The sequence below is a fragment of the Haliaeetus leucocephalus genome, unplaced genomic scaffold, assembly GCF_000737465.1.
Source record: "Haliaeetus leucocephalus isolate CR32 unplaced genomic scaffold, Haliaeetus_leucocephalus-4.0 Scaffold849, whole genome shotgun sequence".
Classification (NCBI taxonomy): domain Eukaryota; kingdom Metazoa; phylum Chordata; class Aves; order Accipitriformes; family Accipitridae; genus Haliaeetus; species Haliaeetus leucocephalus.
Window position 1 is genome coordinate 2,083,401 of NW_010973285.1, and position 16,716 is coordinate 2,100,116.

The 16,716-nt window shown below is 38.5% G+C and overlaps 1 protein-coding gene across 1 annotated transcript in view; it reads right to left on the reverse strand.

Annotated features, from left to right (window-relative positions):
* Nucleotides 1-5,766: 5,766 nt before the first annotated feature.
* ZNF366 (zinc finger protein 366) overlaps nucleotides 5,767-16,716 on the reverse strand; it is a 33,300-nt gene continuing 22,350 nt past the window's right edge. The window contains exons 3-5 of the mRNA XM_010582793.1: nucleotides 14,722-14,913; nucleotides 8,883-9,057; nucleotides 5,767-6,389 (exon numbers count right to left, since the gene is read on the reverse strand). Coding sequence (XP_010581095.1) covers nucleotides 5,854-6,389; nucleotides 8,883-9,057; nucleotides 14,722-14,913 — 903 coding nt within the window. The 3' untranslated portion in view covers nucleotides 5,767-5,853. The remainder of the gene's footprint in view (nucleotides 6,390-8,882; nucleotides 9,058-14,721; nucleotides 14,914-16,716) is intronic.

Genomic DNA, 16,716 nt, shown 5'->3' on the forward strand with positions numbered 1-16,716 from the left:
TATCATTTGTATCTAACTAGGGTTGGTTTTCCTTTTAATGATTCACCACTTTTTGTTATATCATCGATACTAATTTGGCTCTTGCCATGAAAATACTTTAGATACACTGGGCCTTTCACCGTTTCACTACAGGCACAGAAAAGGCCCCCCAGAACATCTGAGAGGCCCTCTTTCTCGTCTACTTCATTTCTGCTTGTTTGAAGACATTAGTGAGCATAGCTCAGTTTTCAACAAAAATGAAAAGGAAATTTGTGAAAGGACTAAACATGTTTTTCTAAATTATATTTTTGTGACTGGCAAAGGGGAAACTTTGAGATTCACTGATACTGAATCACATGGGAATAAACTAAAAGTCACTGCCCAACATATCCTCCTCCTCCTCCTGTAGAAGTAGCTTATAATCTTGATAGTGGTTGTTACCTGCAATCAAAACAGAAGGGAAAAGAAAGACAATAAGAAAACAGGAAAGCAAAAAAGGCTTAGTTCTGTTTCATTTAGCCTCTTACATGTATTTCTAGTGTTTGTATAAGCCTTCTTGCACTTTTTAAGGTATACACCTCTGAGAATTAGAAACTGAATCTCTATTTTCTTTATTACCTGAATTATTTTACAGCTAGCATTCCAGTAGCTTTCTCTCTGTGCTCAAAAAACAGCTTAAAATGTTCTCTGTGAAGTCTGATGATACCAATTCCATCAGGATCTCATTAAAACAAACAAATCCAAGAGTTTACTCATGACCTAAAAGTGATGCTTTTCATTAGAAAAAGAAGCTCTGAGCCTCTGCGTTCAGAGTCTTCTGCTTATTCCTTAAGTTATAAAGGTATTCCTACTTTCTTAATTTCAATCTTATAACATGTCTGGTTGGGTTTTCCTCTCTTTTTACATGATGCAGATCTTTGAAACATCTTTAAGGTGAGGATTACATCTTTCTTTTTTAGCTTGTCTGAGGCCAAGTTAACAAATACCATAATCGTTCCAGGGCATTCTTTATGTCGTCCCTGCAGTCTGTAATAATAAAGTGATCTCTCTACCTCAGAGGACCTGGAAACTCTTCTGCCTTTGTCTTCTAACTAGTCCTTCATCACTGATTTAGCCTTCCCTTTACAAGGACCACTCTTCAGTGCAGCTGAGTGAAGTATGACCTTGTCAGACCAGCCCCATGCATTTACTATATAAAATAGCTAGCATGCCAAGAACTCCAGATCCATTTCAAACAAAGTACAGCAGCTTCTGCAGTACATATTTATTTGCTTAAATTAATACAATACATCATACATGCTTTTACTATTGAGATAGAAAGCCAGAAAGTAAACATTCACAGATAGTTGGTCCATTTTTTGAGTTGGGGCTTTAAATAGGAACCCAGTGTTCTATGTGAAATAAATATACACCACATCATTTGCAAAATCTGTTAGGAGTACAAAATGTTAGCTCTGTTACATCTTGTTCAGCTAAGCAGACATAACTTGTTTTCAAAACTGTTAATAATTATTAAAAACTCCTTGGAATAGTAAGTATAATACTTATATTATTTAACTGCACACTCATAACAGCAGAGTCCAGCAGCAGCATATGAAGAGAGAAATCAGAGAATAGCCAGTAGACCAACACAGAGTTGTAAAAAGGTAGGTGCAGTAGCATTACTTGGTCTTTCCACTGACTTGTTTTATAGGACACAGCACAGGATAAACTCCTATTATAATATTATCATACAGTGTTTTACCCTTTGATCTACTGAACACAGAGCACTTGTCTTTGCCTTCATAGACTGGAGGCTGCCCAGCAGCCAGGAGAACTCAGGTTCACAAGGATATGGCTGAGTCCTCGTGCCCGGAGTCAAAACCGCTTGTTCCAGTGGTACATACAACTTCACTTTCTCAGTAAATATGTTGTATTTCTTTACCCTCAAATTTTACTAACCCAACTTTTGACTTTTCATCCACCCACTCTGTTCTGTACAGTCTTGCAGAATTCTCCCTGCTGCCCTTAATAGCAGAAAAGCCTCTAATTTAACAAACCTCATGCCTTCACTTGCCCAGGCTCATAATGTTGTGGCCAATTTACCTTTCCTCAGCATGGCTTCTTGAAGCATCTCGGTTTGTATGAATTTGGAAAGCATGTCAGTTGTATGAGTTTGTGGCCACTCATTGCTCTGACGCTCTCCAAGAGGATGAAGTTTGGCTTCATATAATAATGCAGGGAAATGGTATGGATGTAATTTAATATAGAGGTGGTGGAGACTGGGCTTTAATTTCATGTGTTACTACAAGCTGAAAACCCAAATAGCAAAGAAGAGTCAGAGAAATACTTTTTTTCCCGCACATAGCAAGAAGAAGGTAGATAGACTCAGATTAGGAAGGAGTTAAAAAAGAAAATGTGCCCACCAAGGTCCAGGACACAGGCAATGTCTCTACAGGACTTCTGAACCTCTATTCAAAGCAAAACAAGGAAGCTAATCCCTCGAAAATTAGAAATGGGAAATAACTTCATTATGAGACCAAATTTCTATAAAGCATTTTCAAAGCTATTAAAAAGCAAAGGCAGTTACTGTCTGTTCCCAAAACGGTGCCAATGTAAATAGCATGAAAATAACTTATGTTTGAAAAGCAAGGTGCTTCACAATGAAGGTTGTTATTTCACTTTTTATTTGTCCCTTGGGGCCTCTTTGTAACAAGTATCTCAGACCCAGCTGCATTATGTTCTGCAGTAGGGAGGACTATCATCTCCTAATCTCTCTGCTTGGGTCACTTGGCACTGTCTCCTTATCTCAGTCATAGTTCTGTTTGCAATTCCTCTGACTGGTGACTTACAGTTTTAGATGAGTTCTTTACTATTCTAACATGAATTAGCCTTGCGTGTTTGTGAATTAACTTGGTGTCACTATGTGACTGGGCACTGTCTCAAGGCCTCATTGTAATGGAATATTCTCTGCTTTCTAGGAAGAATGCAAGAAAAGGGATTCACATTATGAATTATTCACAAATAGCATTGCCATTCTGGGGACTTCTACTCCCTTCCACCTGGCTGTATGTGGTTGGCAGTTGCCTTTGCTCCAATGAGAAGGGGGACTGTAGAAGTGGATAAATTGCAGTGACAGTGTGGTTGAAAGTGTTTGGGTTAACGATTCAGACAATCCAGAACTGTTTGCAGTGATTTCTTTTCCCAAGGACATGTCTGTCACTTTCCCTTATAAGGCCTGTAAGGGAACTCTGGACTGCATTCTTCCAGCAGACATCTTTTTTGTGGTTATGATGTTATCTACTGGGAGATGAGCTCTGCTGAAAATGTCTCCTTTGCTCCATTTGCCTGGAGTGCTGTTGATATGTAATCATTTGTCTCTTTCTTGATAAGTATTGTCTAGCTGTCCCATAACACTCTCCAATGCACAGACAACAGGGCTTTGCAATGGAAGGGCTGCATGCCTTTCTGCTTTACCCACCACCGAAGTGAAGGGACTTGCTAAGTTCAACTCATCTGCATGATCACCATTTTAGGAATTGCAACCAGGTTCCTGATTTGTTGCTCGTTCCTCTTATCATAGGAACTAATATGGCTGCGAAGGTGGAGTGGACAGATCATGAATCATGCACAGCTGGAAAATATACCACCTTGAGGGAGACATTTCTAAGAGTCAGTAGCTCGCAGCTCTTGGCTGTATATGTTCTCAAATAGGAACTTTTGCCTGGCAGAGACAAGATATTGCCAAGACGGTAACTGAAGGACTTGTTCCCATTTCTAAGAGACTATATCCTAGCCCATGCTGAATTTCTACCTGATCATTTCCCCTCTCATCTAAGAAAGAATGCAGTTACACACATTACTCCAAAAATTTTCTGATTCTTCTTCTTGACCACAATGTCTTCCTTGAAAGAAAGATGGCTCCTTTTTCAACAGGATTTATCTTGCAGTAGAAGCAAGGAAGTTGAGTATATGATAAAACAGTTCACCACTGAAAAAACATGGCTATGTACCTCTGAAATATACCTCATTTTGAAAGACATCATTAATTCTAGGCCTAAAATGACCTACATTCCACTTCAATTTGGTATACTCTTTTTATTTTAAAAAAATTATGTACATCAGCTATAGAGTTAATTACATTTAGAAGAGTCACCCGTATGTTACAGCTTCTTTTATCAACAGCTATTTCTGATCTTCATTAAGAATCTTTATTATGCTGTGTTTGAGCCCTGAAAAATGAAACCACCTTCTGCAACCTTGGACTACACAAATTTTATATGATGAATAAGGGCTGCTGCCCTGTGAATGCTGATTAACTGGTAGGTGTGAGAATCATTAGTTCTGTAAGGTGAGTGGTTTCTTATTATGGCAGAGAGCTGAAGCTGCATGACTCTAGCCTTAGCAAGCCACAAGTATATGACTATATTTAATTATAACTTGCTATATATTGAGCATGATAGCAAGGTATTTCAAATCAAGAACTTGGCAGGTAAGTGAAGAAGGTAGTAATATTTGGAAAAGATGTACCATATATATGGATTTTAACCTTTTGAGCTGGGATGTCAGAATGACATAGGACTAATTAAATGACTTATTAAATCTTTATTTCCTTATAAGCAATAGGATGGTGTGGGGCTGTTTGTCATCTATCTATCTTGAAGATGCAGGAATCAAGCACTGGTCAAAATATTCATGCAATTAATGGAATGTGCTTAATGGAATGTGCTTTTAGCATCTTTGTTATGAACATACAATTGTATGGGAATCAGAGGATGAAACGTTGGGAATGACTCACTAAAAACAGTGTGAGTGGAATTGTTCTGAAAGGCCTGGAGCTTACTGTTCAAGCCAAGTTGATAAGGGAAAATTTCTGATTCCGATAAGAGGAAATCCAAAACCAGTTTTCCCCTGTGAGCTACTGCTCACTCTGTAAGGGCTCTTTTTTGGTATACCTTCTCAAATAAAATCTGATGAGAGCTGTGCATTTCAAAATCATCCTTGCTAGATAAACTGAAGAGATAAACAGCAAAATTGCATCATTTTCTCAATTAAATTACTCATATTGCTTCATGTGTAATTACAGCAAGACTTGAAAATACTACATGATGATGCTGCTTATTAGATGTATTGGTCTGAGCAGACAGTAGAACAAAATGTCAACATAGTCCATGCTATTTCACTTGAAGAATTGCCAAATACTCCCATACTGACTGAAACATAGCAAAGCATGAACATCCCTTATGCCAGAGGAAAAGCTTCTGTGACTGTAATAAATTCCAGTACTTCCAAAGCCTTACAGACCTGCCCTTCACTATCTCACAAGACATTAGTATTTCTTCTTAATTTCTTTCCAATTTCTCATTGTAAGTGGTTGAACTAACAGTCACTTCAGTAAATGAAAGTATTTGGACTGTGTTAGTTCTGAGGGTGACAACACTTTCATGCACACCATGTCTAATAGCACTCTTGCTTATATTCTGAAATACTTAGTATTTTCAGATTCTTTTATGAGATGTATAGTTAGAAGTGTTCATATATATTTATTCAGATAATAAATCAAACACTAAAGTATGTTGCTTTTTGATAACTAGAAAATTGCATATAAGACTCTACCACCCCAGATAAAGGAAAATAAACTCCTGTACCCACCCCATTGCCTGCTTATACATCAAATGAATAAGTATAAAATTGTTATTGTTCAACATCTATTGCGTTTCTTGGTGACCGTCAACAGCTTTATTCTTTCAATGTACATGTTTTACCTTAAATTATTTTTATTAATTTGGCTTGTTTATTTCTAAAGGCTACTACAAAATTCCAGCCTTTAGTAAATTACAGTTCATGTTAAAAGCTATCTGGTTCCCATTTTTCAGCTGTTTTAAAATGTCCATTTTAAATGCCTATAAGCATTGTTTGTTTTTCCATTTTTCTTTCCAGCAATTCTTTCAAACTCTTGTTCCTGTGCTTGAAATACAGGTAATCAGAGAGAGAGTGGCCAAGTCTGGCTTTTTCAAAAGATCTAAAGCCGAGGTGTTCTTTGTTGTTTGCAAGGTCTCTCTCTCCTTGGCTCCCCTGTTTGTCTGAATTTCCTATTCTCTTCTCCAGTCCTGCCTCACTTAGCACTTCTTCCTTCTCATTGCAGTAGGACTCTCTGAAGTCCTTCATCATGCACTCAGGTTTGCCAGACAGATCTTGAGCCACGTACAGCTTGTTGTCATCATAGCGGTACATGGCAGGGCTGTACCGCTCTGCCTCATAGCAGTTGTCTTCCTCTTCTTCCTGGCATGAGCTTCCCTTGGCACTCTCACCATCCGAATGAAATGAGATTCCCTTCCCTTGGCTTTTCTGGGAAAGATCAAAGGGCTCTTCCTGTTCCAGGCTTCTCAAGACATTTGTTTGGGACAGAGCAATTCTTCCTCTTCCAAAACCTTGTAGTGGTTTGAGGGGAGGAGAAAAGGAACAATTTATATATAGGAAATTTTACTACATGATACATGGTTTAAAAACAAAATATGAGGTGGCCTTCTATTTCATACTTTACCTTTGTCTTCCACCCAGCTATCTCCAAGTACTTTACTGTTTATATCACATGGCATCTCCTTTGAGATGCTGTTAAAAGAAGTGCTATTGTATACACTTCACAGCCAGGTCAGGACACACAAAACATTGTGATGTTTTGATGAGGGAGCTAGGAATAAAAGTGAAGTGGCCTGGTGTCTTGTAAACTATTTTTGCTAGTGAATCTACCCACTTCCTCCTTCCTTTTTTTTTTTTTTTTATGAAAACTTTGATCTAAACTGTCACAGGCCATAATCAAAGTCCCAGGTTTTGTACTTTTTTTTCCAGAGGAGTGGAAGAGATTAAAAACGTGTTAATGTGTTTGTTCTATGGACACTCTGGTTCAAAGTTACTACTTTAAAAATGAAAAGACAATCAAGTCTCAGCGGTCTACAACCTCCACTATCCTTAATTTTTCCACTTTCACCCACTGAGAAGTCACTCATGCCACTGAAAAGTTCTATGCACTAGATAGTGCTTCAGCTTGATGAAATCATTATAAACAAATTATGGTTTTGAGTGATGCAGTATAAGTCTGAGTTTAGTCCTGGATCTGGTTTGTCTTAACATATGTCAGAGTGTCTCCTCTGTTGCTGGAAATCCAGATGTTACCCAGGAGGCATCTGTGGACTCAAATACGCTCTAAGCATTTGGATGCACAGAAGAAGATTCAGACACTGCAGGCATAGTCCATCTTAAATAAAAGAATAGTGACAGTACTGCAGTGAGGATTTCACCCAATAGCAAATATCTACAAAAGCCACTATTTTGCTTGCTTTGTTTTGGTTTTTTCCCCTCAGTAACTGAATCCAGTTTCTACAGGATCTAGGCTGCCTCACTAGATAGAGCTGCTACTTTGCAACAGGTTACATTTGTTAAAATGGTTCATGACCAGGTGGCAGCCCTTATGAATTGTCGTGTGTTTGATAAGCCTCAAGGGCTGAAGAATCTCTGTACACTGAAAAGCTCTTAGGCTGTCTTCAATTACAGGTAATTGTGTAATTAGCATGGAGATTTACAGGAAAAAAGAGCCATTTATTTCATTAGCTTTTAGGATATTTGTAAATTTTATACTAAATAGCATTAGCGCATGTGTCTTACATATGTGCTAGGCTGTCCTAAAGCTTGAATTTGAGGAACACTAAGAAATCTTACCCATGAAATAATTATTTATCCAGAAAGTCTTAACAAACAAAATATCTTGGATACTCAAACTCTCAAAACAATCCTCCCTAATTTCCCCACTTCTTTAGACAGCATTGGGATGTGTGCACACATGAGTCTGCCTTTAGGAAGTGTATGTGCTAGGTGGGTGATAGGAAATGCTTTGCAGGATACCCTGGGTAGTAAAAAATCCATATACTTTGAGATGGAGGAGGAATGTCTCCTCCTTTTCACATGCTTCTTTGTAAACTGGATCCTGAGCCTATGGCCTTCACCTAACATGTCAATGTGGTACAGAATAACCAAGGCTCCTGGACATGGAGCCATTCAGGTTTCCATTCCCATTCCAGATATGAATCCAATAAGCAGTGAGCAAGACCCATGAAATCCTCTAGATTTTTTGCTTCTGTCAGCTTTGAATGAATTTATGATTCATGATGTACCTCAAACATGAGAGAAAAACTATGGACTCCTAACCAAATGTGTCTGGGGAAAAATGCCTGCTTGCCCATGGCTGCTAAGCTGTGGTCTGTCAGCCTCTGCAAATCAAGCCCCTTGAAACTGTAACATTTATTCAAAAATAATGGAACTACTCCTTCAGTCGGGGAGATCATGTCATGCAATCATTCCCCTGGCCAGCTACACATGCAACAGCCTCACTACAGCTCAGCCTCCACCAGCTCACTCCCATCTGTGTCTTGTGGTACCCAATTGCTGGGAGAAGCTCTGTGGTGCTGTGGATATTGCATCTTCTTACAGTGATGGATGGGGAGCCCTGGGCTTAAGTACAAGAATGTTTCGTATGGCTTGATAAATCCTCTGCTCTCACACTACTGTCCATATTCTCCCTAACACTTGATGACAGCAACTTCGTGTGCTAAAATTATTTCCTTCATGCTCATAAATACTGTCTCATTTTGTCTCTATCTACTCCTCCATCTCAGTCTGTACCTCTGTGTCATCAGATACTAATCTGACAGGTCTCTGAGACAAGGGTGACTACCTTGGGGATCTCTAATCTGTAGTGCTGGAGTAATACAGATAGTTACAACCAACCTCCCAGGCTTATGGGATTCAATCTCTTCCAGTAGTATTGGATCTATGGTACAAGATCATGGATCTGTGTTATAAAGCACATTTGGGTTTACTGATATGCATCTTCAAATCTCTCAGAGAATAACCTTGCTGAAAAATATTACCTTGAGAATGAAATCCTCTTTCCATGACCCCATGTTTGACTTTCATGTGCCTGGTTAGGTTCCCCTTCAAGGTGAATTTGCTGGGACAGTAGAGGCACTTGAAAGGCTTACTGTCCGAGTGCAAGTGCATGTGTCCCATTAAATTGTGCATTCTGTTAAATTCCTTTCCACACAGCTGTAAAAACAGTAAAAATGAAAATTATTAGTTCAAAGGGGTAATTCCAAGGAGAACATCTTAAAAGGAGATAGAGCCTACTCTTCTCAACTTGAGCCCTGGTCGCTTCTGGCTGCAATTTGTTTTTCAAATATACAGGCAAAAATCCTACAGACAAGAATACGTGGTTGAGTCTGATCTCTCTAGAGCCTTCTGCACTTCTGCCATTTTTTAAATTTGGTGACTAGGACACAGTCAAGGATTCCCCAAAAGCAGGGAATGTTGTTTTAAGGAGAGGAGAGGCTTAAGCACGTAACCTGGAAGGCTCTTAACTTGAATGAAATTCAAAGTATAACTTTCTGCCCTAGTGAACCATTTCATCTGTAGTTTATAAATCTAGCCTTTAATCAAGAACAACACCAGGCAGAGATGGAGATACAAAATAAAACCATTGAAGGGTTTCTGTGAAACCGTCAAGCAGAATATCACTTCTCCTTAAGTTGAAATGAAATGGCTGCACATTTTGCTTAAAGCTAGAAAAAGCAATTCCTTTATTTCTTTGTTTCTTCCTCCCCCATTTTTTCTCTGATCCTCTTATCTTCTGTTTACCAACTTCTGTGTTTCAGTGTCTCTGGTGAGTAAGCTGGAATTTAAACAGTCATGGGACTGTAAGAATGACTCAGCTTTCCCTGAAGCCTGTTCCTGCCAGCTGAAGCCATTGATCATGCAAGTTTCCCTTTGATGAAACAATAAGGGTTTTTTTTCGTTGTTGTTTGTCTAGATAGGTCCTTCTGTAGTCTGGTCCTTATAAATCAAATGTATTCTCAACACATGAGAGTTTGACATCACTATTACAAGCTTCTCGTCTTACTTGTCTTCTGATCTTTCATTATCACATTTATAATTTTATTCACATTCAAGTGGCTGTTTCCATCCTCTGCAAACTTCTGTGTTTGCTTTCTACCTCAGCTATTTTTTAATGGTTTTAGACAAATATTTATTTTATGATCTTTATTACTATATGAGCTAGAATCACCATTACTGAGTAACTGAAAATTCCATCAGGCAGTGTACTGATCTGGGAGAAAATTACTAAAAAGCAATTACTGAGATTTCACCAAATTTTTGGTCTAATCTGACTTCTGATTTAATTTATTTTTTTTTACAGAAAGTCTGCTACAGTACTTTTTGATTCAAATTCACCAAGCCATGACCTGGAATATCTGGATGAAATGTAGATAATGGAATGAACCTTGGTGAAATAGTACTGTATCATTTGCATTTTAAACCATCTCTTGAGGGAAAATGGAAGCAGTTCATTAACATAAAAATTTGCAGGGATATTGTTTTTAAACAAAAACTAGAGCTGAGTCAATGCTGCAAAAAGAAAGAGTCTGGAAATATTCACTCACTTTTAAAAAATTACTTGCTTCAGCTGCATAAGTTCTATTCTCTGATTTGCTCTCTGTGGTTTTGCTAAAAAGAACATTCTAGCAAATACATTTATCAGCAAAGCATTCACCAAGACAGTGTGTGTGTGAGGGGGAGCAACTGAAAATGAGCTATTAATTTGTAAGAGTAAGATATCTGATTCCAAGGGTCATCCATCCACTTAGGAAAGAGGACTGTCTTTTCTTTGCATTCAAAGAAAGCTAATATGCTGGATGACTTATATTCAGGGAAATGAATGCACCAGAAAACCACTCTGAAAGTGTTGAGAAGCAAGGAGGAGAAGAAGCACTGATGAGCACAGAAAATTCGCAAGGAAGAACAGCAGCTGATTTTATCTTGACAGCTGCTGGAACAACCTATGACATGTCAATATTTCTCTGGCTACAAGAATGCCAATAATAATTCCTCTCTAATTCCTCTTAGCAGAAGGCTTCTAGTTATCTGCTTGTATTGTGACTGATCTGTGTTCTCACCAGCTTTTGCTTTCTGATAACTAGGTCTTTAATTCCCTATCTAACCTGGTAATCAAGGAAAATCAGGTTGAACAGGTGAATGGCTAGAGTACTTCATACAAATCTATATCTTTCTAGGGTCTTGAGTATTAAAATGGGTCTAGTAGGAACATTTATTTTGTTTCTGTCAAGGCAATATTTATTTCTCTTTCTTCATAATGAAAAGACAGGGGACTTCATAAAGAATAGTTCCTTACAGCATAAAAGTTTTGTGCCTCTGAATAAAGGGGGTAGGTTTTCCATTTCCCAAAGTCATGCACAGTCTTAAAGATGTGTAATGTGTTCCTCTCCTGAAATCTCCTCTGGGGATGTGAGGAAATGGTACTAGAGTGGAGAGGTGCGGCAGGAAAATGAAAGAAATTCAGATATGAAAATTGTTTTTTGGAGCAATGGCATTGTTTGGCATGGTCTCTGGGTAACCTATCCTTTTCAAAAGGCACAAGTCAACTTTCAGATTAATGTCCATGATCCAGAGGGTGAAGGGAGGAGGTGTGGGGCTCAAGTGCTGGAAGACAGCAACTCAGAGCTAGCTGGAGTTCTCAGCTACTGCTTAAAGAACAGCTTGAGTCTACAGACCAAACTAGGAAGGTGTACAAGATTTTCTTTCTCTGTGACAGGGCAAGTGTGTAAGCACTGATGAACAGAGTGTGAAAGATGACCTGGAGCCAGTTACTTGGGATGGAGATCCATCAGAACTCACCACAGAGGACCTTAGCATATGGGGAGATGTAAAGCTTATGCAAGAGATCTTGGGATAGCAGAAACAACATGGTTTATTTGTGGACCTTCTGTTGGGTTCAAGCCCTGAAGAGAAAACCTCAGCTGCCAGTCTGCTGAACACACTTTGTTGCACTGGCTGGTGAAATGGACTTCATTGCAGATTGCTAGAAAAGTTGAATTAGTTCAACACTAGATTTTGTCTTCCTAAGCCACCACATGAAGTATCACCTTTCTAGATTGTCAAGTCTGTTTTGTTTCTTCCCAAAGTACTTACCTCTCACATTTTCTTTGGTTTTGACTCCTGATCTAAACCCATGATTTTAGATGGGAAAAAAGTGGAGTTCAGAATGTCTGCTGCAAAGTGTATTTGGCTGGGCTGGAGAAAACTTCATTGCATTCTTTATTGGAGGTCTGAAACATTGCTGACTTCAGCAATAAAAGCAACTGTAAGTTTCATAGAAGCTTCCTCTACAAATCAGAATTAGCACTATTGCACTATTTGGCGCAACTACTTCAGAACTCTTCAGTGGTGTTTTTTTTTTAAACAGAAATAAACAAGGCAGCACGTGCTCAGGCCTTTAAACACTACAGAGAAGTTCACTCCTCAGAGAAAAATCAAACACAGATCCAGACTGCAGCTGGATGAGGAAGCAGAAGGGACAACTATTTGCTACTCAGTCACTTCAGATAGTCTATGCTTAGCTGTGATTAGACATATAGGAAAGCCTCATGTTTTCTTTTGCTGTGAGAAAAAGGTAAAGAAAACCATCACATGTGGTGAAGTAGAAAGGCTACTGCTGTGCTCTCTTTCCCTTGCATTCTTCTTCTTCTTTTTTTTTTTTCTTCATAAGAAGGGTGTTCCTTTCCTCAAAGAGAGAGGGAGAGGGAGAAAGACTGTAAACTGTCCAAAAGGACCGTGAGAAAACAGGAAGCTTTGAAAAGTACAAGAGAAAGCAAGATGAAATCTATTTGCAGGCGGTTCCCCGGGGACATGTGAGCCATTGTTAAGCAGGCTGTTCATACAGCTATATCCTTCCTTCTGCTGAGGAGGAGCTTGGTGCCAAAAGGCTGCTATCTGGTCATTGCCTTAACCCTCTGAATACCAGCCAGAAATACTTGCTCAAGTCTTTCAAGGGCTCTGCCAGAGAGGCAAGGGATGTTCCTAACACCAAAGAGCAATTCCCGATTCTCCCTTTGCATATTGTTACAATCTCTGCTCCTTTTAGGGGCACTGATGTTGATTCATGCCCCTTCAGACATAGGAGAAACTGGTTCACTATGCTTACTTGTTTCTCTCCTCCTAGGAACATTGGGTGGGGACAGAGAAGTAAAAAAAATAAGAAAAACAGGTGTTCCTGTAGAGCTTTTGTTACTGGCTGGAAAACGTACTGGTGCTACTCCAGTTCCCAGTTCGAACTATTGCCACCTCCAAGTTTTAATAGTCTGTCATCATCAAACCCTAACCTGAACACAAACTTCCAGCTAATCTGCACATACCTAAAAAATATTGTGGGTCCAGATACTGCATCCAGAACAGCTGATTAAACAATTGAGTTTCTTTTCTGAAATTTGAGCAGTCAGGGGAGGACTTTAGCCAAATGGGAACAAAAAGACCTGTTTGCAGATGTTCTCAAAGAATTAAAGTCTCCAGCAGACTTGACATGGAGCTACCCAAGCATTTCAGTCACAAAAGTTATTTTATCAATATAGAATAACATAAATCCTAGTATACAAAATAACATTTTAATAGGACATAAATTAAAATGAAACAAAATGCTACAGTTGAAAGACTTTGCTGTTATTTTTTTCAAAGTGAAATGCTTCAAAGTTATCAAAGCAAAATGAGGATGTAAAAAAGATTAATTTTGACATTTTCAAATTAAAATTATCACTGAATGACGTATTTTCCTATGACATTTTGAAGTTCTACATTTTTCAAGAGAAAATAATTCCATTTAAAATTTTTCATCTAGTTCTGCTTCTCAATGAAATGTTCCTTTTAAGAAAATATTTAATTCCATAAAGATGTTGGATGAAAGAGTTCTAGAAATTGCTTCCAGATCAATCTGCAGTTACTTAGGCATAAACTGGGTAATATGCTCCACTCTGTATTTATAGCCCTCTTAGAGCAGATCAAAGTGGGAATAAAACCTACAGCCTTTGACTTCACAAGGTATGACTACAGTAATGAACCAGATAGGCAGCAAAAGAAACAGAAGTAGTGTCCAATACTGAGTAAGAACATAAACATGAATAATTCATAAGGAAGATATGAGATGAGCATGGTCAAGAAAGCCAAAGCCTCAACGGTTTACAGGGAGGAAGGAGAAGAGAGGGTGGAAAAGGAATGTCATCCTCCAATGTGCTGGATGGAGGCAGCAAACTGGAATTCGCACAGGATCCTAAAAAGGCCAGATGGTGTCAGAGGCTGTTTTGTTAGGATACTGATGTCCTGCCCTGAATTTCAATCTGGTAATTGTACTTGGCCTATTCAAATCCCTTCTGCAGTTGTATTTTGCTGTGACTTTCTTTGAGTCTTTCCCTGAACTGTCACATAGCATCACTGTGTGAAGTCATGGCTGCTGCTTTTCCATGGTCCTCTGCGGGGTGCATGACTTGATCTATGGTTTTAGTCAGTGTTTTAAGCTATTAAACACTTAGACTTCTGTTTGGATGGCTGTACTAAGCAATTGTCAGGTATGTTTATTGTCCTCAAGCTGCCATGGCACTTAAATGCTCATGAAGAAGAAAAAAATATCTGAGGATGAAAGTTACTGATATTGAAGGGGAAGGGAGTAAACCACAGATATTTACCTCCATTATTTTGTGCTATGTAAGCAGAACCTGGACAAAGAAAGAAAACCAGGCTGGTTTATGCTAATTTAAATGCAACTGCAGTACGTGTTAACAAATCTTCTTTTCCTAATTCTACCATATCACAAGATGATGATATCACAGAAATATCCAGCAGGTTAATGCCTCTGTCACCAAATGCACTTACCTTGCATTTAAAGGGTTTGACATCAGAGTGAACAATCATGTGGGCTTTGAGAGTCTGCTTTTGCACAAAGCTCTTGAAACACAAATGGCATTGATAGGCTCTGATGTTGGTGTGGATCAGGACATGTCGCTTCATGTTGGCCAGCAGAGTAAATTCCCGGCCACAAATTCCACATTTGTGCTCTTTCACACCCTGTAAGAAAAGAAAAAAAATCAGAAAATTCTGTAGATGGAAAATTTTCTAGATCATTTGATCTTCAGTACAGCAATATATGAATTATTAATTCTTCATTAGCAAAGCAGGTAATACATTATTTCACTTTTAGCATCATTTGCTCAAGTAATAGATACATATGTATTTTTTTCCTGACAAATTCTTACAAGAATCTGAGAAGCAGGGAAGGAAAACGAAATAAAAGCTTAATGAAATAATGAGTTTTGTTTCCAGCAGTAAGTTTACAAATGAATAAGACATAGTCAGCAGCAGAGCTTCTCTGTCCTACGCTGCTGTTTAAGTAAAGTATTGGTCAAATGTGTACACTTTTCAAACCAAGAATAAAAGCTAACCAGGTAAGACAGTAAAGTAGTGCTTGCTTTTGATAAATGAATTTAATTGGTTTCTAAAAAAGGCATAGCCCTGTTTTGGAGAAAGCTATATAAAATAATCTGAAGTAACTGAGATCTAGTCAAGCAATCTCACCAAATAAGGATATACATGTTACACTCAATGTAGAGAAAAAACTGTTCACTCTTAGTGGGACTTGCACTAACCCTAATGGATTGATCTCATTTTATCTGGTGTTTACAGAGCATTTCTAGCACCTTTTATGCCATCCAGTGAATTTACTAATGCATAATTCAATATTCTTGCTCACACCCATGTGGTCTATCTGCTAGCTCCTCAAAAAGTCATTTAGATGCTGTGAACATCGATGAATCTACTGCTAAACACTTTAAGAGTTTAACTTGCTGAAGGTAATGAGGATTTACTAGTGAAGTGCCGAGAGCAATTACTCCTCCTGCAGGCCCCCATTACAAAGAAGACTTGAAACAATCTCTACTTTCATGCCAGCCAGTGGTTTTCACAGTTAATTGCAAAGCTAGAACTGTGAACACCAACAGCGGCTTTAAGTGTCTGCCTATCTGATGTGAGACTGCATTTGGACAGCTAACTACTGTTAATTATGTTCACAGCTGAATCCACCTGCAGCTGTGGACAAAGAAGCAGAAGCTCTTTAAAGGCTCAGGGGCATTGCGTTTCCGGTGACAAAAAACTTCCAAGCCTTAAGTTAGTAGAATTTTGCATGGTAAATCCAAAGACCAGGGAATCTCCAAAAAGAGCAGAAATTACAATCATGTAGTAGGGAAGAAAAAGCAAATGTGGAAGTAGAGGTTGTTGGTTTTTAAAAGACAATGTGTCTGTAAGACTGAAAGGCTGCAGCTGTCTGTATTTTTAATGTTTTTCATAGAAAAGCCAAAATCCAAGTGTTAGAGCAAAAATATGCAAAGCTGGAAGCAAATTTTTATAAAATGTGTGGGGTTTTGACATGTCTTAACAACATTTTTGTAAAGGTGGATAAGCCAATTTCAGACATTCTTGAAAGGAACAGTTACATTTTTCCTATTTTTGAAAGCGATCTTTCTGGATGTGTTCCAAAGCCCGCACCTAGCCTAAACTGACCCTGCTGTCATTGCTGTCAGCAGTGGCAAGACTGCCACTTTGTAAGAATTGGCTCGGATTATGGTCCTGCTTGTCCACTTTTATTAGCTGGCATTCTGGATAACTTAAATGCCAAGGGGAATTTTTCTTACGTTGTTTTTTTCCCTAAATGTCTAATGATTCTTCAAAATCTGATGAGTAATAATACACTTTCTTTCGCTGCATACATAGTCTACTGCAAATCCACCTACTTCCTAATTAAGGGAGCAAAGCAATAAAACTGGTTTTCAGTAGCAAATTTCTATTAAAATTGCAGGGAGATTATACAGCTCTACA